This window comes from Harmonia axyridis, chromosome 4 (assembly GCF_914767665.1).
Source record: "Harmonia axyridis chromosome 4, icHarAxyr1.1, whole genome shotgun sequence".
Taxonomy (NCBI): domain Eukaryota; kingdom Metazoa; phylum Arthropoda; class Insecta; order Coleoptera; family Coccinellidae; genus Harmonia; species Harmonia axyridis.
This window is the reverse complement of record NC_059504.1, coordinates 46,834,094-46,858,261: the sequence shown is the minus strand read 5'-3', so window position 1 is coordinate 46,858,261 and position 24,168 is coordinate 46,834,094. Positions and strand designations below refer to the sequence as shown.

Sequence of the window (24,168 nt, the reverse complement as noted above, 5' to 3'; positions counted from 1 at the left end):
GAGCCAAGTTTGTGTAAGTGCCCCCTCTCCCAGGGGATTACTTTGATTCGCCCCGAGATCGCTGGTGGACTCTTCAGTTAGGCAATCCAGCGATCTCTACCTAAGATTAAGATTCACCCTCTACATCATCGTGGATACTGATAGGTGACTCTGCTGCAACGCGACGACTCCTATAAATCCGCTGGGGCCAAAGTAAGTGTGGCGTGAAACCCATAACGCCATCTATTATGCAGACAGAGTCACTACAAGTTTTTTAGATCTAAATTTGGTTATATTTTTTGGTGGGGTCAATTTTATTTCATTTGTTACCGTTTGAATTTCGTTTCATACCAAATGAGTTAATATTCTTATCTCTATCTATCTATCTTTTGTGTACTTGAGCATACAGACAACTTTTTCTCTATAACGGAGATACAATGGAATCAATTGCATAAGAAAATTTCAAATAAACAAATGGCATCATGTTAAACAAATTTTCTGAAAATTTATTCAATATCTATAAAGTTGGTAAATTGTTCCAAGATTGAATTATAACAATATAATGTTGCGTAGATATGTAGAAAGTGAAAATTGTAACCTTTCAGTGGTTACAATTTTAATAATTTATAAAATTAATAATTTTATATTTTTCAAAATGGACGATCATTACATAGGCGTACCCAACGAGGGGCAAAGGGGGGTGCAGTTGCTCCTCCTGGAAGCAAAAAATTAATCGTTTTTAAAGTTTGTTACAGGAATTCATTACAATTCTTGAAAGTACTCTTTAATGAAAAAACTAATTAAGGTATTTCATTTTTATTTTATAAAATGTCACAATCTGAACGACTATGGTTTGACTTTGAATTTTGATCCTGGGGAAAATAAATCTCAGTTCATCAATTCCTCAAAGGCAAATAAGATCTGTCTTCAAAACTGCTTTGTTTCGATCTCCTGAAGGAACATATTGATGTATCAAATATGGAATGGCGTAGTTACCATTTTTGTTCCAATTGTATATTATTCATTGATCCTTTACAATTGATCACTGATTATTTTCATTTTCCTTTTTATGATGCTTCTGTCATGGACAAATTACATTTGAAAAAGTCAACAGTTTCTACAATCTAGAAAATTTAATGACTGATTGGTAAAAAACAAACCATAGGTATGTTTTAAAAAACAACGTCTGGGTTTTTTTTGAGAAAATCATATTTTGAATTCTCAGAGAATTGACAAAGATAAAATCCCAAATTTTTAGCGTCGGGAATTACAAAGATACCAACACCATTCTATGATCTACGCTTTCCGAGTATGAAGGCAAGCTACGATCAATGACTTTGGAGCGGAGCAGCCTGGAACCATAGATCAAGGTCTTCTGAACGTTTGCTGCCTTAGAAAAAACTATGATGCAGCGTTCTACGAATAATAAAATGGAAATGGACCACAAAATCCATCATGTGAAACCCACAACAGATCCACGTTCTTCCGCATCGGATGAAATAAGTAAATTGGCGATCATCAATAGTGCTATTTTGGTACCTGAAAGGTTTTTATGTACGGGGGCTTTCCATAAAGTCGTTATCTCTATAAAAATACCTGAAATACGGCATTACTTCGAAGGATTTGAACTCGAGGAGCCTCAGTTATTTATTTTATTCAGTATTATGAAATCATTACGATTTAAATTTTTTGGTAGTGAAATTTTTTTTCTCATCGTGTCCAAGAGTTCAATCCATTTAAATTTGGCATTGGATTTTCATTATAATTAACCTACATCGTTTGGATTGACATTGGATTTTATTATTATTAACCAAAATCATTTCGTTGAAAATATATCATAGTTTGACTGTTTCTTATTTCGGAACTACACGTGCCACTTCGGCTATTTGTTTTGAAGTTCATGTAATTGACAATATACTATGTTAAAATAAAACACTTTTCATCCTTGAAACATTTATCAGTAGGTACATATATATTTGTCCACTCTTTCACACAATCACAAACATTTCGAATAGGTACATACATATTTCTACTTCAAATTAACACTAGACGTCTAAAAATAAATTAAGCCTTAATTCTAAATACGCTAACACAGCCTGTATTGAAGTAACATTACACCATGTTACATATTTTTTTTTAGGTTTGGTACATCACCTATATCACAACATATTCTCACCACCATTAAGTAGATAATTAGCATTACAGTGTTATTTTCTTGCTGTATCCATGTCATTGACAGAGAAATCGGAAGATATTTGTTGCAGTTAAATGAAATTAGTAACGTGATCTTAATATCGCAAGTAAAGTAACGTCAATTTGATTTCACAAAATAGATTGGAAAAGTCGTGAACTCGAAAGGTTGGTACACTGGTCTTCTGGTGTTTGGTTTGAATACGACCAATAAAATAACATTTAAAGTCCAACCCATTATGATCCATATCTTCGATTACCTTGAATCATTAAATCAATATGACAAATCATTTCGGCATTGTGAGAGAAAGGTTCATAGTTTTTTATTGTTGAATGGATTTACGCCTTGTTATCTGAATTAGGAATCTAGATCCACAGCTTGTTCACAAGAAATGTCAAAGATTTTCGCGATAGCAAAATTGAGGTCAAAACATAAATTCGATAATAAAATTACGGAAATCCAATTATGCTATTGAAAGTCGTAATTGGATGCACTGTAAATTATTAAGTCTTGACTAGTTATTATTCAAATCCTAGCAAGCTGTGTCTGGACCCAGGTACGGAATCATTTGAAATCCTAGCATGGTTTTATTAAAATGAATTTAGTGGACGAAAGGAATCCCAAGGTCATAAAATGTCTAGCAGAATAATCGTTGAATATATTTAAATTTTCAACAAGTCTTGTCATTACCTACTGTCTTGCGAAGTGATTTGATTCTCTAACATTCAACGTCATAGACTTCTTGAATTGTAAGCTAAATTCAGGATTTCAACCGAAAACGTTATATTGATATCAACCAAATAAAAAAATAGAACATGGAATATTTTTATTTCTTCTCGCCACGAAATGAAAAATTTTTAAGTTGGCATCATGCTAACCTGAGCACCTCATCACAATATTTTACTTTATTGCAGCGGATGGTATCGTTTGAGATCATAAAATCTTTATTAAACGAATCATCGAAGAATCAAATTGAGTCATTTCCATCACGAGGTTAGCATATAATTCGCCAGCCAATGCTACTCTTATTAAAAAATATCTCCTATAATTGTTCAACGAGTTCTCAATCAATGACGGATTGTAAATTAAATTAGCTTTTATCGATGAAGATCGACCTCCAATGAAGGGTGGCATATGTAATATACTGCAATGGGATAATTCAATTATAATTTAAAAGTGGAAGATTATAGAGTTAAATATACCTTTCTTTCGAAACAAAATGCATTGTCACAATTCGTTTATTTGACATTCGGATAGGCTTGAACAAGTGTTGGTTATTTGAGCAGTCCAACATAATAATAATTACGATAGTGTACAATGCCATCGTCCTAGAGTAGCCTGGATTCATTTCTTCAGGACACCGTTGAATCGACAAATCAAAGTTCACAGAATACATTATCAGTCATAGACATTGAAAATCTAAACAAATGTCAAATTTTAGCTGGAAAAACATAGATTTTCACTTCACATAATTAAAGTACATTTTATCCGTCACAGACGGTGAAAATCTGAATGACAGTTGTCACGTAAAGCTAGTAGTACATAGACTCCGAGTTCATAGGTAGGTATGTCAACGTGGAAATGTCCCTTTTGAACACATTCGCGATTTTTGTTTGTATTCCCATTTCATCGTCAAGAAATCTAAGGAATATTTCTTTGGTATTCACAACGCCAGCGTCAAATTGATACAAGTCTTATATATTTACACTATACAATCTGTCCTGCAGTCTCTAAAAACAGAATGTGGTCACTATGAAGTCTTGATCGCGGATGCTGTGCTACTGTTGGTAGACGGTGTCAGATGCCTGAGCAGTTCAGTCAGGGGCTGGTGTACAGGGGTAGGTGGTGTGCGTGGCACCCATTCGGGTTCCGTAGGCGGTGTCCTGTTCGCTGTACGTTGTCCGGCTGCTAGTTCCTTGACCCTTTGTGATTGCTTTATGGCTTCATCGTAGCTAGGCAGACCACCGGATGCCATGTCATAACTTGGTAAATCTGTGTCTGTATAGCCCGGACTTCCTCCTTCTTCAACACTGGATGGTGTCCTTGATGGACGAACTGTAAAAAAAAAGATCCACATGAACGATCGGTCAAAAAACTGTAGAATGAGGAAGATATATGGAAAAAGTCATTTGCACATAATACGAAATCGTAGCTGGTTCTTCTTGGGTAGCGGTGATTCACGATTCGTTGAGTCACGGTAGTCTGGAACTCGAGAACGTTATTTGTTTGAAAAAACAATAGTGTGGGAGTAACAACTTGCAATTAGTAAGTTGACGATATAGCGATTGTTATCCAGTGAAGTCCAGTTAACACCTATTTTTGCAACTTCCAAGATCAAGAATATCTTGTTGGGTATCAGATAAGCATCGAAAAATAAATAAAGATGAATCATGTTCTATGAATACGTTTCCAACATCTAACCCAAAATTCTATGAAACGATATTAAGGATGAGTAATATTCTATGGTAACGCGTAAACGGAAAAAATGACATTCATCGGATTTAACGACCTGGAATTTTTCTAGACAGTTTTTTCCAAGCTGAGCTTATTGCACCTCAACAAATCTATCTATCTACATCAATAGATGATTCGTTCAGACATATCCAAGTGTCCAGTTCTGTACACATCATGAAAAAGTTTCTATGAATACGTTTTCGAACATTGAATTAAAATTCTATGATAAAATATCTGAGAAAATGATTGATGTGGAGTCAGGAGTTTTTGAGCGCTTTTATTTTTACGCCTCTGGCGTCATTGGAGAGCACAAAACTATATGAAGAATTGATGTGATCAATGAATGACAATTAGGTCAAAGTTGTCGGTCAGTTTATCAATCCTTATATTTGTAACGAGCTTTTGTGTGATTATTATAGATAAGCTAAATATCAACCTAGTCGGATCTATTGTCTTGGATATATTGTTTTTTATATTCTGCTCGTATTTTGTCGGTTTGTGGTGATGTCATCAACTTTCAATTTTCAATCAATCTTAAAATAGTTATTTATAATACAAGTGCAGAAGGCATTCATATTCTTCCACGAGTTCAAAATTCAAAAACGAGCCACGAAGTGGCGAGTTTTTGAAAGAACGAGTGGTAGAATGAGCCTTCTGTACGAGTATTATACATTATTTTCTCTAATTCATTGCATTTTTATTGAAATCAATGAAATATTTCCATAAATATCATTCAGTGATTTTTGCATTGAAAAATGTTGGTTGGCAGAACTGATTTCTTTAAGGCAAATTGATGAATTGACAGATAAAGCCGTGGCGGAAAGTTCGGAGTACCAACATAGAATAATAAAATATAACCATGAAAACTGTGCGTTTCTGATACATTCTCGCACGATTTTGTTCTACAAGATGTGGAAGAATGAACGGAATAACCACAGAATTAGAGAAATGTTATTCTAGATCGCAATATTTAAACCGAGTCCGATTATTTGTTACTGAATTATTAGATTTTTTCGATATTCTTCTTGAATTTTCTATGGCTCTGATACACACGAAATTAAACTCAAAACTTGAAGTTGTTATTTTATATTGCAAAATCTCAACTTGGTCGGATATATTTTCAGTAAAATATCGAATACCTTCCTATTTTTTTTTTCCGATATTCTCTGATTTGGATGATGCAATTTGAATTTGCATGGATTGTTACAAATGCAAAATTGTATCTGTTCTAAATTTTATGAGGAAAACAAAATTTGAAAGGTCATATTACCCTGAAAATGTCAAGTTTGTAGATTTTTCCGTTCGAGAGTTATCGTGTTCACGAACACATGCATGAACACATGACTTGTAATCTGCGATTCGAAGCTAGTCGTTCGATATCAAAATTTGCTCTGTTCGGGGAACGAGCTCTCGAAAAAATAGACGCGGATTAATTTATCCGACTTTGATAGTTATTATGACTTTATTTCTAAGACGTGGAAAGAAGGGGACTTGAGCTGCTCTTTGATCAGTTCTAACAACCTTTTTTTCTGCCTCTTATCCATTGAAGCTTGACCTAGACGGAAAAGATCTAGCTGAATTTCAAGATCAACGGTGGAGTTGATAAAAAAAGCGAATTCAAGAGTCCAGTTCTGCGGCCAATTTTATTCGACCTTAAAAAGAACTTTTTGTTTCGCTTATTTTCTCGCGATCAGTACAAAAGTATAAAAAGGATATAGCTTTTCCTAACGGTTCCCATAGATCGTACATGTTCTCAGAGATATAAGCAAATTACGTGCATCATTGTTGACATTGACATAATTTCGTAACATTCACATGTTTTTGTTCAATTCATAAGCAAAAAGTGAAAATATTTCCTCGTATAACAGTGGATTCAATTATTGTTTCAACTGGAAAACTATTTACCTAGTTCTCAGGAAATTAAAATACGGCTTCAAGGAACTATCGGATGGTCAATGTCTTTCATAATTGAATTAGAAAAGTTCTAGCACTAAGCGTGGTATAACGGAATTACCATAGAAAATGAGATTGCGAAAAACTCGACTGACAAATGAACCATAGATTTTCCGTCGAATTTAGGACGTTTTTTTCTAGATTTCCTGTTAATAACCTGAACTAAATAGGATTAGATGCTTCTATCGGTATACCTACTATTCTCTTCCTGGATAACTGTTTCGCGGTGTTCCCATGCAGTTCAAAGAACTCCTCCGTACTCAATGATGAAAACAAATTCTATTGAAATCATCGGTGTAGTGGAAATAACGTTATAACCTATATTTGCTGAAGGTCACGGAGTTGGAATATGGAGAATTAGGCAAATGTTACTACCATATATATATTCGATTTTAATTGGTAATTAGACAGATGTTCTTGTTTTGCGGTTTCACCTGGTTTCGTCGACGAAAAAAAAAATGAATAATTTTGTGAGATCTGCAACATCATGTCTGTTTTTTTTTGGGTTGTCATATTCCTAAAAATATCCAACTGTGAATTGATCAGAAAGTGTGGTAATTTGTAAGACAAACAACGGAATTTGTATTCGATTATGGTACGAATGATTGGAATCGAGTTTTCAATGACCTATACATGTTTATTTGTGCGAAAACAATCCTGTTGACGATAATTAAGGGTATTTACACTTTGAAAGTCGAATTAAGCTTTCGCAGTAGTTATTTATAACACAAGTGCAGAAGGCATTGAATTCTTCTACGAGTTCAAAATTATGAACGAGTGGTAGAATGAGGCTTCTGTACGAGTATTATATTCCTACATTATTAGCTCTAATTAACTGAATTTTTATCGAAAATTATGGAATATTTCCATAAATTTCGTTTAGTAATTTTTTCATTGATAAATATTGGTTGGCTGATAGTAGATAAATTCGTAACAAGAGAGTTCCTAGTACCAACATATAATAATAAAATATAACCAAGATCTCTATGTTAATCTGAGATATTCGCGCATTATTTTGTTCTACAAGATGTGGCAGAATGAACGGATTAGCCAAAGAATCAGAGAAACTTTATTTCGCTTTGAAGAAAATAATGTATAATGTGCGAAAGGCATTGATATTCTTTCACGAGTTAAAAATTCAAAAACCGAAATTTTTTTAAGAACCAGTGATATAATCCGCCGTCTGTACCTACGATTATTATAGTACACATAGAGTTATAAACATATATAGAGGGAGTATATGCAATTTTCACATGCCCCCCACATGGTTAGATAATGTTGTCGGGTTGTGATATATTTTCAAATCCACAATTTTGCTATATCGTTATGAATGTATATTATATTGAATGAAATATATTTATTTGAGTGATTCCCGATTAAATATGCAAATTTGAATATTTTGAATCCGATATTTTTCCTAATTGTCAAATTTATAATAAGCAGAATATTTATTATTTTCTGTATCTACCTGCTGAACTCCAAGGTTTGGCAACTTTTGCTCTCCTAGTGTCATTGGTTGTTTCACGTCGTTTGGCGCGCTTTAAGTTTGTTTTCTGAATTTCTGCTATATTTAGGTATTTATTTCAATATATTTTGAGATGATATGAAACGTTGATTCACTATGGGATATAAGAAGTGCGTTCTTTGTGGAGAAACTCGCGAATTGAGTGAAATATCGTATCACTGATATGTTTTCATTTCCGCGCGCTTCATGTCAAATTTGATAGTTCATATTGCGGACAAAATTTGCTTACTGAAAATGACATATGCTCCCTCTATCTTTCTATCTATGTTTATTACTCAGAGTATGTACACTATTTTCTCTATTTCATTTAGTGTTTTATTGAAATTAATTGAACATTTCCATAAATATCATGGAGTGATTTTGGAAAATTTCGGTTGGCAGTTTTCTATATCGCAAATTTTACAGATAATAATAGATCATTTGACAGATAATCATGGATAAATCCATGACAAGAGAGTTTCAAGTACCAACATATACCTAATAATGAAATATAACCATGAAATCTGTGCAAAACTGAGACATTCCTGCACGATTTTGTTCTACAAGGCATGACAGAATGAACAGATCTGCCACAGAAATAGAGAAATTATATTTCGATATACAAAAGGTATGCGTTTCGAGGGATATACGTAAATTTATACGCTTATGTCATTTTCCACGATTTCTTTGTTTATATGATATTGATAATCATAATAATAAGAACTATAACCTCGTTCTTTCCAGCGATGAACTCTAAAGCAAACTTTCCTGGTGGATTTTTTCCGACAACGTTAAAATGTTTATAAGATAACTCAAAGTTTTTCTATGATTACCGATCAAACATTCAAACACCAGCTATCAAGACAAATAGAGTTTTTTTAAATAGGAGCCACACAAGGACTTAGTTCGCGGAAATGTTCATATACATATCTGACATTTATGATGTGTTTGTTTCTCTTGTAAATAGAAAAAATACCTGAGACTGAGTTCAGGATGTTTTGATTTTGAAATGATATTGGATTTGCGTTTGCTTCTGGGTAAACTAAAGGAAGTCGTTGTTGACTATGCTGCAGCGATATTTCTTTGGCTGAATACGCCTATGCAAAGTTGATAATCATGTGAGCCTTGAAAGCTGAAATAATATGGACATGATACTTTGATCCTATACCGACGCAAAGTCGAAGGAAGGATACGTTTTGATTATTCAGTTTTCCAAATCCTTATTGTTAGATTGATCTTTTGAGCAATTTTTTGTAATCAAATTGGAAGATTGAAATATATGGCTTATGAATTCCAATTTGAAAATGTGATGAATTTGACGTTTTTTAAAATTTAGTTTCAACAGGATTATTATTTATTATTTTGAATCGTTATAGCAGAAATTATGTTCGATAAATATGGTATGCTATGCAAAAATATATTATTACAAATGAATACCTTCAAGAAGTTCAATTGTAAGTTAATATATTTCAAGATTTCTTGTTTTTCTTGTCAAGACATATTAGTATTAACGTGAAATTTCGTCTTGAAATCAAGATAAAATTTTGAAATTTGGCGGCCCTTATTTGAGAGTCGAAAATATACTAAGGTTCAAGAAAAAATATAACAATCCTAAATAAGAAATTATAACTTCATCTGTCTTAACTGAATGTATGAACTCAGTAGGTATCATCAAACCAACAAACGTAGACAAAACTATAAGCAACAGCATGTACCTTTAAATTTATTGTTTACTATTGAATTGGGCAGCTCGAAAATTTGGAATTTGTTGTTTTCATTACGCAAAAAACAATAGAAGCACGCCTCAATCGAATAGATAAGATTACGACAAGGAAGTGATATAATTCGTTTGTCTCAATGAGCATAATCTTATTTATCGAATTTGTCAACGCTCAGAAAATCGTTTTATTTAGTTTCTAGTATTAGGACAATCGATATAGAAAAATAAGATCAAAACGTGTTTAATCGTATCACTATAATACGTCAACAAAAAAACAAACGTCAACAAAAACCACAGAATTGCGATTCGTTGGAATCACATTTGCAATTGAACAATAGGTTTAATAATGTTTGAAGCTATGAAAAGGGTTCTGGAATAGTTTTTCTCTGATTCTGTGGTTATTCCGTTCATTCTTCCACATCTTGTAGAACAAAATCGTGCGAGAATATATCAGAAACGCACAGTTTTCATGGTTATATTTTATTATTCTATGTTGATACTCCGAACTTTCCGCCACGGCTTTATCTGTCAATTCATCAATTTGCCTTAAAGAAATCAGTTCTGCCAACCAAAATTTTTCAATGCAAAAATCACTAAAATATATTTATGGAAATATTTCATTAATTTCAATGAAAATGCAATGAATTAGAGAAAATAATGTATAATACTCGTACAGAAGGCTCATTCTACCACTCGTTCATTCCAAAACTTGCCACTTCGTGGCTCGTTTTTGAATTTTGAACTCGTGGAAGAATATCAATGCCTTCTGCACTTGTATTATAAATAACTATGATGGTCCAAATTTCGATACCTTCATCAATTAATTTACATCTACAACATTCGATAGCAAGCTAAAGACAAATTCAATCACTTCACTACTAAAATTCTAACATTTGGTATCACAAAGGTCACCTAGGAATCCATAAAGAAGAACGATTCTATCGAGCAACACTTGAAATCATAGAATAACTACTATAATTACGTTTGAGGATGCGATTAAGGTTATTGAAATCGTTGGTAATCGATATTAATTCAAAGTGTTTTTCAAATTAACGCGGGAAAACAGAAAAAACTCGTTTTTCAGGTATAAAAAGCGTGTTGGAACAAGAAGTTCAATAAACCTATATGATGATTCAGACTAATTGACCACGATTATTATTAAACCAATACGTATATTCATCTGTACGGGATTTTCAGAGGCGAGATCAAATATTGCGCAACATGAACGTCCAGTTCGGAGAAATGTTGCAAAAACAGAGTCTTCTGGAATTTTATATTTTTCCGATCGAGATAATCTGTCACATGATTCCGACCCTGTTTTCCTTGCAGAAAGAGAGTGTACAACACTTAGGAACACCAATCCGGAAGGAAAAATAAGGAAGGGGTCCATGAAAGTGAAAATATCGACTGATTGATGCCAAACTCTACTACCCAACCATCAACAGTACGTTCGTCTTTGAATGTCCAAGGAAAACAAGATTATGGGTGTATCGAAATATTGTACTGTCAAGGTAGAACGAAAAATTGCAGACTAGTTGGTGTTTAGATATCAAATACGTAATACATAAACGGTTTTTGGGAGAATGGAGAGTTGACCACTTCACTCAATTTGAAAAATTAATGATTTTAAAACCATCCTAAAGAAACTGTCGTTTAGTTGGTAATAACACTCAATTTATTCATATGAAAAGGGTGAATGAAAAATAAAATGACGAATGAAGATAAATGATCGAATATTAAACAGGGTGATTCACTGCGATGGTCTATTAGACGTTTATGAAAAACTTATCATAATTTTGAGCGGAAAATTTGCATGTTGAGGTTCAAGACAATAATGATCTTCCTCCCTAAAATATTCTCATATCTCTACAACTACCGGTTATACCGGAAACATTTCAAATGGCAGACCCAGTATATTATGGCTCAGAGTGGCCATCCCTAACATGGAACCAAATTTAGAGGAATTGTGAGTGTAGTCCTTAAAATAAGTCTTGATCGTTGTTATCGTGTTTTAATGTTCTATCTTGCTCATACGTAGTGTTATAAAAATATACATGGTGTTCATGAGAAGATCATGAAATTGGACAACTAAAATTCATCACAACTAAGGATTTTCAAATTACAACCTTAATTTTTATTTTTTCAGTCAATTCTACGTATGAAAAGAGTGGGAAAGAGGTTACTTCAGCGAAGCCTTTACCTAAAATGAAAAATTCAAGAGTTATCAAGAGTTTTCTAGTTAGCAATTTTGATTTTTTCTTATTTCAAATCCTTCCTCGATAACACTTGAAGTTTTCATTTTAGGTATAGACTTTGCTGAAGTAACCTCTTTTCCACTCTTTTCATACATAGAATTGACTGAGAAAATGAAAAATAAAGGTTATAATTTGAAAATCTCGAGTTTTGATGAATTTTAGTTCTCCAATTTCATGATCTTCTCATGAACATCATGTATATTTTTATAGCACTAGGTTGAGTGGAGTACCTAGTCGGATGGTACTCCAGAAAATACAGAAAGAAAATAAAATCCGATGTTTCGACAACTAAATTTGATATTTCATGTGCGAGTTTTCATTCATATTTGAAAATTTTTACTGGCCTACCAATTTTCAATAACCCCAACGAACAGTTAATTACAATTCATGAAATGTCAAATTCAGTCATTGAGTTCTTGTTTCTTTCCGCGTTTTTTGGAAGTCACAGACTACTTCAACTATTTCAGAAATGACGGTTGTCGCTTATTTCAAGTTCTTCCTCGATAACAATAAGTAATCCCAAATTTTCATTCTTAGAATTGACTGAAAAAAAAAACATATTTGAAAAACTTGGGTTTTGATGAATTTGAGTTGTCCAAGTTCATGATCTCCTCTGTACATTTTTGTTCCAAACCGCAAATACTACGTATTCGCAGAATCGAAAATTAAAAAAGGTTTTTTCGAAAAAAAAAATTTCTGCAGAAATATTCGAAAAAATGTGAGTCTACGTCGCCACCATTTTTTTATAAAAATCCTATCAACTCATGAACCGTTGAGTTGTATGTTGCTGGAATGGCCGTCAAATAAGCTATTTAATGATGCAATAATATACTGGGTGTGCCATTTGAAATAAGAAAGAAATAGTCTGTTTCCGGTATAACCGGAAGTTGTAGAGATCTGCAAATATTTTAGGTAAAAGATAATTGTTTCTAAGCCCCAACATGCAAATATTCAGCACGAAATCATGATTAGTTTTCCATCTAATAGGCCATCGCGGTGAATCACCCTGTATAAATACTCTCTCCTATACCATTTTGAGAGACTGGAAAACTATCCTCATTAGATGCTTTTCTTCGCGACCTTGTCCTTATACATCTAGACCTTTCGAATTCAAAGTCATTACCTCACATGTTATTACGTCGATTATGAAACCGTTCAATAATCTCAATGTCTGAGTTTGAAAAGGTTTCCTTTGTTTTTGCGGATTTTGTTGTGGGAGATATTAAATATCGGCGGTAACTCCGATTATCGAATACGTATACGCTTAACATATCAGTTTCAATGATTACGTCCATTATTTTTTAGAAAACGTCATGGCTATGATTCAATTTTTGGCGCATTAAGTTTATCCGTTACTGAAACTAGAGATAGTTTTGTGTTTTATGGTAGTGAATTCTAATTATTAGGAAGAACACTATTTCATGTATATTATAAGAAATAAATTCTAAAAAATTCCGAAATTCATGCAAAACTATGTTTATAACAGGTGGTTTTTTTCTAGGTATAAAACTTTAAGTTGGCATTACTGTTCAAGATGGCGACCGATTTAACAGCTGTCAAGTGATTTATTCTCAGTTCGGTTTGGCAATTCATCATGAATAGACTCATGCCTGAACAACGCTTGCAAATAGTGCAATTTTATTTCTAAAATAATGGTTCCGTGCGGAATACGAGTCGCGCACTACATCCATTTTATTTTGTTAAGCGATGAAGCGCACTTCTGATTGAATGGCTACGCCAACAAACAAAACTGCCGCATTTGGAGTGAAGCTAATCCTCAAGTGTAAGTCGAAACACCGTTACATCCAGAAAAACTGACTGTTTGGTGCGCTTTATGGGCTGGTGGAATCATTGGTCCGTACTTCTTCAAAAACGATGATGGCCAGAACGTTACAGTCAATGGTGATCGGTATAGAGCCATAAATACTAACTTTTTCATTCCTGAATTGAACAACCATGATGTCCAGGAGCTGTGGTTCCGACAAGACGGCGCAACATGTCACACAGCTCGTGCCACAATCGATTTATTGAAAGATACGTTTGGTGACCACCTAATTTCAAGTTTTGGACCTGTGAATTGGCCTCCAAGATCTTATGATTTAACACCGCTAGACTACCTTCTGTGGGGCTATGTAAAGTCATTGGTCTATGCGGATAAGCCACAAACTCTTGACCATTTGGAAGACAACATTCGCCGTGTTATTGCCGATATACGGCCACAAATGTTGGAAAAAGTCATCGAAAATTGGACGTCCAGATTGGACGTTATTCGAGCCAGCCGTGGCGGTCATATCCCAGAAATCATATTCAAAATGTAATGCCACAAGATTATCTTGCGGATAAATAAAATTCATGTCAATCGAATAATCCATCGTTGTTTTATTGCAATTTAAAGTTCTATAGCTCTAAAAAAAAACACCCTTTACCTACACTTTTCTAATTTTCCAAATTGAACATGGGAATGGGAACGCTCGAAAGTTCCTGAATTTTTTTGGTATTACTACGGAATTTTCTATGATTCTGATGACGCGGACAAAATTTTACAAAAAGCTTAAAATTGTTACTTTACATTTACCTGCAGAAACTCAACTTTGTCAAATTTGTTGTTATGGAATTATAGGGTAATTTCTTTCGATATTCTGTGATTTTTCAGATAAAAATACTTATGTAGTAATTTCGAACTACTCTTCAAGTGAATTCAAACTAAGTTCCAGGTTCTAGGACCTTACGATCGAAAGTTATCGTATATACTTCTTAACAGACAGACAAAATCGAATTTGAGGATGGATTCGTTATCAGTTTGCCGATACCTTATCGTTTGAGACCATTTCCGGCTAAAATTTTGACAATCCCGGATATTGTGGACACCTCTGAAGAATCATCAGAAGGAAATTTTAGATAATTCCCCACGTTAGTGGTTGCCGAGTTACAGTATTTTGAATAATCGACTAACTGATGAAATAATAAATCCATGTAAAATTTTATCAAACACAATGGAAGAAGCACAAAGCGATATCAAACAGTTTGATAGCTCAATAAATAACAAATAGGCGGTACTTCTGGCCTAAATCCGATTGCCAAACACAATTCTGACGATGAAAGGAATAAAATTCGTTCGTCATAATATTGTATTAAATTATCGACAGAGTACGTGACTTCAGACAGATCGTTTCTTGGCGTTATTCATGTAAACGTTGGTTCTAATAAAGGCGGCGAAGTAGGTACCATACCCGACCATTTGGTGCCTCTCAGGTGGTTTTTACTCGGTTTACGATACCAATAAAAGTTATGAGTACCAAGAGTCAACGATCTGAACGAGAAGTTGCAGTAAAAGTTGTAATAAATTCGGGAAACAGATGTTAGAATTTCTGCAAAGCTGTTCAACAGCCTCGGATCATACTAACAGGCAACAGAAAAAAAGTTTGTGAGGTTTCTGGTGGTATAGGTATAGGTTCTCCAAGGATATACCGTAGTTACGACCTTTTACAGCTTTGCCGTTTTAATGAGTTTATTGAGGCTCTATCAGAAAACTACCCTTAAACACTTGGTCGCACGCGCCAGCTGTTCAGGATCCTATGTTTGAAATTTTATTTTCAGAACGTTTAAATAACAATTATTATCTATAAATGCCCTTGTTCTTAGAAGTTCAAAGAGGTAAGTGAACTTGAGCTAAAACCTTTCAAAGGATAAATTCAATTCAATAAAAATTTTTAAAGAGCATATCTCAAGACAGATACTTTGTTAATGCATTTTTCTTTGGAGAGTTGCAGTGATGTATTTAAGTTGTTGGGATGTATGTGTGAATTTGTCTGAAGATGTCAATCACAACATAATTTTTACTGAATAGTCACTTAATTTATGTTATTTTTTTATCTTTTTCGACAATGGCAATGTAGAGACCTTGGACAGCAATGAAGAGGTGGAAATTGTAATAGATGATGATCATGTTGAAACTTCCAACAACCCCGAAAAAGAAGGTTAAAAATGCAACGGATACATTTGACAGTGCTTGCTAAAATAATTCATGCTTTTTGTGTTCTCATATTTAAAATCGTCGAAAGGTGATGCTGGGGCATAAACAAAAACGTGTACCATAATGAAAACTCCCTCGAAAACTCCTTATGATATTCTGTACGTGACATAGTTCAAACGGGGATTCAAGAAAGGAAATTGAGAAAAGATGTTGGCAGTTCAAAATCTTTGTTTGAAAAATATCATGCAGGACCAACAGGACGAATGGTTTATGAAGCATTTAACAAAAATATAGTTTCAACTATTAAAACACTACATGAACAGGTTTGGGATACAAATATAAAATTATGCCAAGAAACTTTACACAGTTCCCTACGAAAAATTTGAATGAAATATTTCTCAGTGCAAGGCTCTATAGCTCGATTAGTATTGTGGTTATGAATTTTTCACAATTTCCCTTTCAGATAAGATGTGAAGAGAATGAATGTTTTTTTATTTCATAATTTGCTTCTTACTGAATAATTCTTGCATTAGGAATGTTTTTCGAGCAAAAGGAAATAATAAACCATTGTGTAAAATTTTCAATGTTTTTTTTATACAATATTTTATTCTTCAGATTATGCGATATTGGATCAATGTGTTGATAACTAATGATAATATCGTTTCAATTTTGGGTTCATTATACTCAATTCATTGCAAATTAATAACCAATCAAGAAAAGTTTCTTTTTGATAACGTGAAAAGTTTGCTGACGAATGGTATTACAAATTGATCTGTAGGTAATCGTCTAACAGTTTATACGGAATCCATTTTGTTTAATTATTTCCTATAATAAGCCTTAGAAATCGTTCTAGGAAAACGTTTCTCAAGATCCTCATTTCTCTGAAATTGACAGTTCCCGTTTTGGAATATGCTGCTTCTGAAAATTGGGAAGGAAAATCCATCTGTCTGATAATTTTTTTTGAGTACCCTTTTGATTTATTATTTCTAATAATAAATCTTTGGAATCATTCCGATTGCCCACTTGAATATTAATGAAGAATTATTTCGAGTTTGCAGTTTAAATTTTCAATTTTTCTTTGTGTAGTGAAAGAAAAAAGATTTTATCTCTGTGAGTTTTAAGCAGGTAGTAGTCAAACTTGCCTACACCACTGAATAGAAAATTTATCACAAAGAGATCATATAACCCAGTTCAACGTATTATCTTATCTTAATTATCATTCATCGATTAAGACAAAGGAATTCTTGAATAACTGTTAGACAAAGGAGTTAACATCTCATGATATGCTTAGTATTCGAAATACGATTACATAGGTACTTTATATACATCTTGTAAAGGCATAGGTATCGCGATTTCAGCCTGATGCCTTTTTATAAAATAAATTAGAATTATTATCAGGTTCGTTGTTCCTTTTACCAAAGGCAATGAATATCTGAAGTTGAAAAGGGAATAATGTGAACTGAGAACATTCAAAGATATTTTGAAATCCTATAAACGCCAAAATAATAACTGAAAATTTCAAGTAAATCAAATGAACAGTTCTGACAATCATTATTAATTTATTTTCTAGAAGATACTAATTTGGTTTAGTGAGTTCTCATCTTTTTTCAATTTACCATATGAATTGTCAATTTTTCAATGAGCAAAAATGAAGAAGAAGTAAGCCATGAGAAATAATAGCATGAAATCAAGTCAAGAAACCAAATTCAAAAAAATTATATCTCTAAAAACTTATTACAAATGTATTGAAGATTTGAATTTTTTCGGTAGGATAAGTTTGAAAAGCTTGTTTTTAACGATTCTCAAAAATTCTACCTTCTACCTACTCAAAATTCCTGAAACTTTCCAAAATTTTGAATGGCAATTTAAGTACCCGAAACAAGGTATAGTCGTTTTCTTCCGAGAACCATAAAACAGATTTTAGCACTTGTGTTTATCATTTGTAGGCTTTTAGATTTTATGGAATGTTATTCTTATTTGCGAGAAAATATGTTTCAAAATCCTACTTGAATGTGTACAAGGATTGTTGTAAACAAACAATTCGAATGGAATTTTGGGTAGGTACCCAAACCCTTAAATGAAAGAGTTAACACATCTGGGACTTTTTTCCTGAAATTTTATGTGAATCACTTCTGAAAACACCAAGAAATTTAGATAATTTTACTATCTGTAAACGAGTTTTAAAGACATTATCTTATCGTTCAATTCGTAAAATTACTCAACTTCAAGCAAAATTTGATTGAAAATTCTACCTCCTCAATTGATGAAAGTAAACTATCGCCTTAATTGTTATGGAATAATTTTTAACAGAACTATTTAGATTTGAAAACAGGTAATCGAATAGTTATCTTCATATTTGATATCGATTTACAAATATCTCCATTCTGAATTACTCCTATCTCACCATTTAATTTGATTTGGTACTGACTTTAACGAATGACCTGTTATATTTCAATTGGGTGTAAATTAAACGATAAAAAATCCAGAAAAACATTGACGTCAAGTCATAAACTTTTGCGCGTTCAATCAATCATCTTTTCATTAACACCATTATCAACCTCGAAATTTTCCAATTTCTCAGTTATTTCAAGCTCCATATATCTATTACAGAGCGGTCTCCTGCCCAAATACTGACCCTGCTCAACGTTACTAGTTCCTCAAATATAAAAAAAAACATAATTGACTAATATTTTCTCCAATTCTGTGGTTATTCCGTTCATTCTTCCACATCTTGTAGAACAAAATCGTGCGAGAATATATCAGAAACGCACAAATTTCATGGTTATATTTTATTATTCTATGTTGGTACTCCGAACTTTCCGCCACGGCTTTATCTGTCAATTCATCAATTTGCCTTAAAGAAATCAGTTCTGCCAACCAACATTTTTCAATGCAAAAATCACTAAAATATATTTATGGAAATATTTCATTAATTTCAATGAAAATGCAATGAATTAGAGAAAATAATGTATAATACTCGTACAGAAGGCTCATTCTACCACTCGTTCATTCCAAAACTCGCCACTTCGTGGCTCGTTTTTGAATTTTGAACTCGTGGAAGAATATCAATGCCTTCTGCACTTATATTATAAATAACTATTATAGGGGCCTATTGAAAATGTCATCATCAATCCAGTGAAATTTCGTAGGAAAAGAAAAGATTCAAGAATTGCGCCAGCTCAAATTTTGATCTTTTAAAAACTGAAAAAACGAATTAAACACTTACTATCGCAGTTTAGAAGAACATGGTTAATTATCAAGCCATTATAGGTATACTTATAGGTTTATCGAAAATTGTTCGTTAGTTCGTTTAGTGTACCTATTTCTAAATTTTTCCAAGATTACTGACGTTGATAATACTGAAAGGATGATACTGATAATACTGCAAAAAAATAAAGGAGTGTTGATATTGTTTCCTGTTTCTTAATTTTCAATTGCCATCCGTACTATAGTAAATAAATCAACTTAGTTTTAATTCAAGTTCAAGAATCCATCCTAGCTAAACTATTTGATCTTAGATATCTCTCTATGTGTTAAAATGTTTATGCTCATTCAATAAGTAATTTTTTTTTTTTGGTCAATAGTCTGTTCTGTTTCATTCTCGGTTTCATGTTCTGGTCAGGTAAAGATTAGTTAGGGATTACATTTTCAAAAATTCATAAAACCGGTCTCTTGAAATTTCACGTGAAATATCTTAGCGAAATATGCAGGTACCTAGGTATATCCGGAAGTTGTTAGTTGATACTTTTTCATTATTTTCGGTGCAATTCTTGACAAAACAAATATTTATTCAATACTTTGTTAGCATATTTGAGATAAACACATGTTCAACAATGCACGTTGTACGAGTACGTTGTAGATTAAGTGTTCGACTTCAAACAAAATACAATCGAATCAATGCAGTTCGAAATCATTCAGATTGAATGAAAACCTCCAACATTTTTTTAGTTTCAATTAAAAGAAGGAAATCGCTAAAGACGTCGAGCACTATTGTTGAACCATTGTTATTGTTTGGTCTTGTCTTAATTGAACGAAAAACAATTCAACGTCTTGAATAAATATATAAGTTATGAAAAATAGGTAGGTATACATAGACATAGAGGAAGGTTATTGTATTCTGCTATCTAGATTATTTATATGCTACGAGATTAGTAATTGAATAAACATAAGATCGAAAGAAAACAAATTTAACCTCTCACTTAGTGTTTACGTTTTGGAATATAGGAAATCAAGAAAAAAACATTTTTTTTTTGAGAACTATAAGAACTAAATGCAATTACTCATTTGTGCGTACAAAAAATTATGGATCTGTATAAATTATTATTATTATGGTTTTTTTATGATGGATTTTCCCGCTGTCTTCTGGTCATTTTGACTCAGCACTAAGGATAATAATCTTATACGTTTTGAATTTTAAAATAGTTTCTCACTTCGTTTTCGTATCTAAATATAAGGGTTTTTGAGGGATTTATTGCAAATTGATGAAACAACGAGGAAATAATTCCCTTAAAAATCTACAGTTAGTTAACGATCATTCAAACATATTATATGAATTTTTTCTAAAATACATCCCTCTAATTAGTTTTTGGCTATTCAAAAAGTTTTTAAATTGAGCCTAAATTAGAGGTGCATTTTATAACCGATATTTGGGATTTTTCATGTAATTTTTCCCATTAAAATAAAATATAGGGACCTATAGTAAAACAAATTAATTTTATAATATTAGAGAGATTAAAAAAACAACAATAACAAAAAGGATAACGGCTATAAGATTTCATAAACTTACGTCTTCTCTTCCATTGTTGAAACTTGTGGTACAACAAACACGAACACATGCAACAAACACAAATCACCACCATAAGTGTCAGCATTATGCCAATCCAAACGTCTGCCAAAAATTGTTCGTATTCTTCATTTTCCCTGACGGTGGACAGTTTCGAACCAGGTGCAATTATTACCGATATGTTCTCGTCGAGTCCAAATTTCTCTAGGTCCACCCCAGATGGAACGGTGAAGGAAAATCCCTCGGCCATAATATCTTCCAGACTCTTATACATCAGTTCCTAATTTTGCGGCACGAAAACTTCTCATGTACACACTTCTACAAAAAGCCGGCTGTTGGCGACTCGCAAGCTACGCTACTTGACACTGAATGATCGTGGTGCGCTCTGCTCTGACAGAAATAACAGTGGAGAGGTGGTACCTGCTATTGTGATAAGGTCTACCCTCGGGTCTACCTGATCTCGGACCTCGTTTGGCACTTCTGCGAAAGATGTGCTGTAATTTGCGATCTGTGTAAATACTTTGATGGGTCTTGTTTGAACAAAGAGGCTAGGGGTAGAGATGAATTGTTAGTTTATAAGATTTTGTATAGTTCCAAGAAAAAATTGTTTCCGATAACATTCGATGACTAAAATGGTCATCATAGGCTCTTAGAAAGTGTTTATGTTAATACATTTTAATTTTCTGTTCGTTTTCTCGATAATTACATTAATGAGATTTGTATGATCATTCATTAAAGTGAACCATCTACTGGGTGACCCAACCAAGTTAGACATTTCTAGGAATTGGGAATACGATATCATGCGGCATTTAGGTACCAAGACAGTAGAAATGGGGGTACACCCAAGATTTCCAAAATATAAAATTTCAGAATTCTCGGAAAGACGAAGACTGAAAATTCTTTCATAAAATGAACGAACAATCATTTTACTTTTCTTTGAAATCGACAAGACACTAAAATAATGGGACCATTTTACGATTTATGAGTTTATTATGGCTTTCAAGATGATTACTTTTATTGTACTATGTCTGAGGTTTATTATTTTCTATTATCAACTGCTTTATCGGCGCCGCCCCTTGTTTTGTCAACTGTGATTTTTGCATTCGTCATCGGTATACTATACACCTACCATTTGTTATCGGTTTTTTGTTCCTATCATTCTTGTTACAAATTTCAATACTGCAGTTATCAAAGAACTGAACTGAGTTATTCGCAACGAAATATTTAATGTGTTTCATTCAAATTGCCATTTATTTGTGAAGACATCAGTTTTGAATTTACTATACAGGGTTTTCCCAAATTGGATGTATAAATGAAAATGAGAGATTTCTCGGATCATATAGGGTGTTAAAGTTTGGTTTTTTCAATTTTTTTTCTTGTAGCACCTTCTCTTCATAAGATATTTAACTTAAATTTGGCATAGATATACCAATTTAAAGTTTTATCATGTAATATGCTAATTTTGTATGCAAATCTACAGGGTGATATTTTTTCTGAAAGAGTGCCCGCTTCTTTCCTCCAGAACTATATTTTGGAGAACCAATGGTAGTTAAGGAAAATGTTAAAATAAACTTTGGTCCAGTACTGCACTCTTTGGTTTCTTTTAGTTTTGTCGTATCTACTACCAATTTCGAGAAGAAGGCTCTCTAGTTATCCTCAGGAAAATCAAAATTATTTTGAAGATCTAGTTAGTGAGCTGTAATGAATAAATTAATTATAAGTTTTGGAACTTACTTACTAATCTGTTGCGAAGATTAATAAAGATTCGATAAACTGGTATAAGCACAAAAAAAAAACAACCTGTATATGAGAAAAAAGCCTTTGTTTTTTTTTTGTTTATAGGACTTTTTATACTTGAAATTATACAAGGAATCTCTCAATTCCTTCCTACCTACAATTTTGGAACACCCTGTATAAGGTATGAACAATTTAATCATTAATAAAAAAAATGATATTATTTAGTAATTTGAAATAAAGTTCGTTATTGAATATCTTTTTCTCACATTACAGATTTGAGTAAACGTAGTCGTCAACAACATTTTTTTCCATTACCTCCCTGAGACGTTTCTAGGTTTTTTTTCGAGAGTTAATGTGTTTACGACCGGCTGGAGGGACAGAATCGAATTTGACCTCAGATTTGTCAACAAATTTAGTGTATACTCATGTAAAATAATCTCTCGAATCTTTCGAAATTCATCTGGCTCACTGATAGAGTAATAATCCGAAATCGATAAAAAGTATAAAAATATATCAAAATATAGTGTTTCCTTTTAATTTCTACTTGATCGATAATTTCTCGAATGTTTATGCTAAATTGCAAGAGGATTGTATGAACAAAAATCCTCATCTAGATAAACTAACCGACAACAATAACGCTATAATAAGGCACGTTATTTCCGAAAAGGGAATTTTATTGGAAATATGCAGATTTGTGGATTCGAAGAGAAATAACAGGTTTCAACTATCCAGAATGATTTATCATTTCAATCATAAGATTGAGTTGCAGAATTCTGAATTTTCACACATTTTCCAAGAGGTCTGCTGGAATATCCAACGCAAATCCGCAAGATTTTCATAGAATTGGCGTTTACGTGGAATGTATCCATTGATTTTTTCAAGATAGATATTTCTGGAAAACGGATTGAAGTACATACTCCAATACTCAATGTTAATACCTCACATTTGGATTATTAGTAATATTTCCAATAAATAATCTTTGGCAGAGCCGTATCTAGGTACTATATTGAGCCTGTGACAATATATTAGACAGCACCCCTCATTTTCGAACATTTTTTCATCCATTATATTTCCTTATAGTATTTTTTTGTTTATGATTCAAGTCATATATTTTCGTTTTTCTGATCTTGTGAATCTATGGATATTAGGTGAGGAATCACGTTCAAACGACTGCACCAAAGTGAATAATTCTTTTTTTGTTGTGTTCAATACTGTCATGAGAAGGTTAATACAACAAAATATTTCCGAAAAAATCGTACAGAAAAGAGAAAAAGGATTTACTTTCTCTTCTGACCGAGCAAACAATCATAGAGTATAATTTGACACTTTGAAAGATGTATTTTGGGTTGCCTGACAGAAAGTAGATAATTGAAATGAAAAGAAAATGATTCATTTTTATTTTATTACGGTACGTATTTTTTTTTTCATAATATAGTTTGTCCAGGCAGTCTAGTTATGAATAAAATGAGGCACTCAGTAAGGGTTTTTTGAGCACTCATTCATTGTGGGTAGTGACGAAATAAGATCGGTTGGTTCAGAAAACGAGCGCTCAAAAACAACAATTCACTTCCACCATTTAAAATTTGAAGAAATGGTGGAAGTAGTTTATTTTCCCACAC

The 24,168-nt window shown here is 32.9% G+C and overlaps 1 protein-coding gene across 2 annotated transcripts; it reads right to left on the bottom strand.

The window, feature by feature from the left end:
- Positions 1-1,921: 1,921 nt before the first annotated feature.
- On the bottom strand, positions 1,922-21,256 carry LOC123679184 (protein commissureless 2). Of its 2 annotated transcripts, XR_006747363.1 has the most exons (3): positions 20,816-21,231; positions 3,373-4,225; positions 1,922-3,314 (listed from the first exon to the last, which is right to left on the bottom strand). XR_006747363.1 is itself a non-coding variant. In XM_045616615.1 (2 exons), the coding sequence occupies exons 1-2, from the start codon at positions 21,084-21,086 to the stop codon at positions 3,921-3,923; spliced, it is 576 nt and encodes a 191-aa protein (XP_045472571.1). In that variant the 5' UTR covers positions 21,087-21,256; the 3' UTR covers positions 1,922-3,920. The 2 variants fall into 2 exon arrangements, 1 of the variants encoding a protein (XP_045472571.1); XM_045616615.1 differs by having other exon boundaries at positions 1,922-4,225; positions 20,816-21,256.
- Between the last annotated feature and the right edge of the window lie 2,912 nt (positions 21,257-24,168).

Excerpts from the sequence above, each read along its gene's own strand:
- LOC123679184 (XM_045616615.1), bottom strand. The coding sequence starts at position 21,086 with ATGTATAAGAGTCTGGAAGATATTATGGCCGAGGGATTTTCCTTCACC. Across the intron at positions 4,226-20,815 it reads TCAACAATGGAAGAGAAGAC|TTCGTCCATCAAGGACACCA; the intron begins GTAAGTTTATGA and ends TTTTTTTTACAG.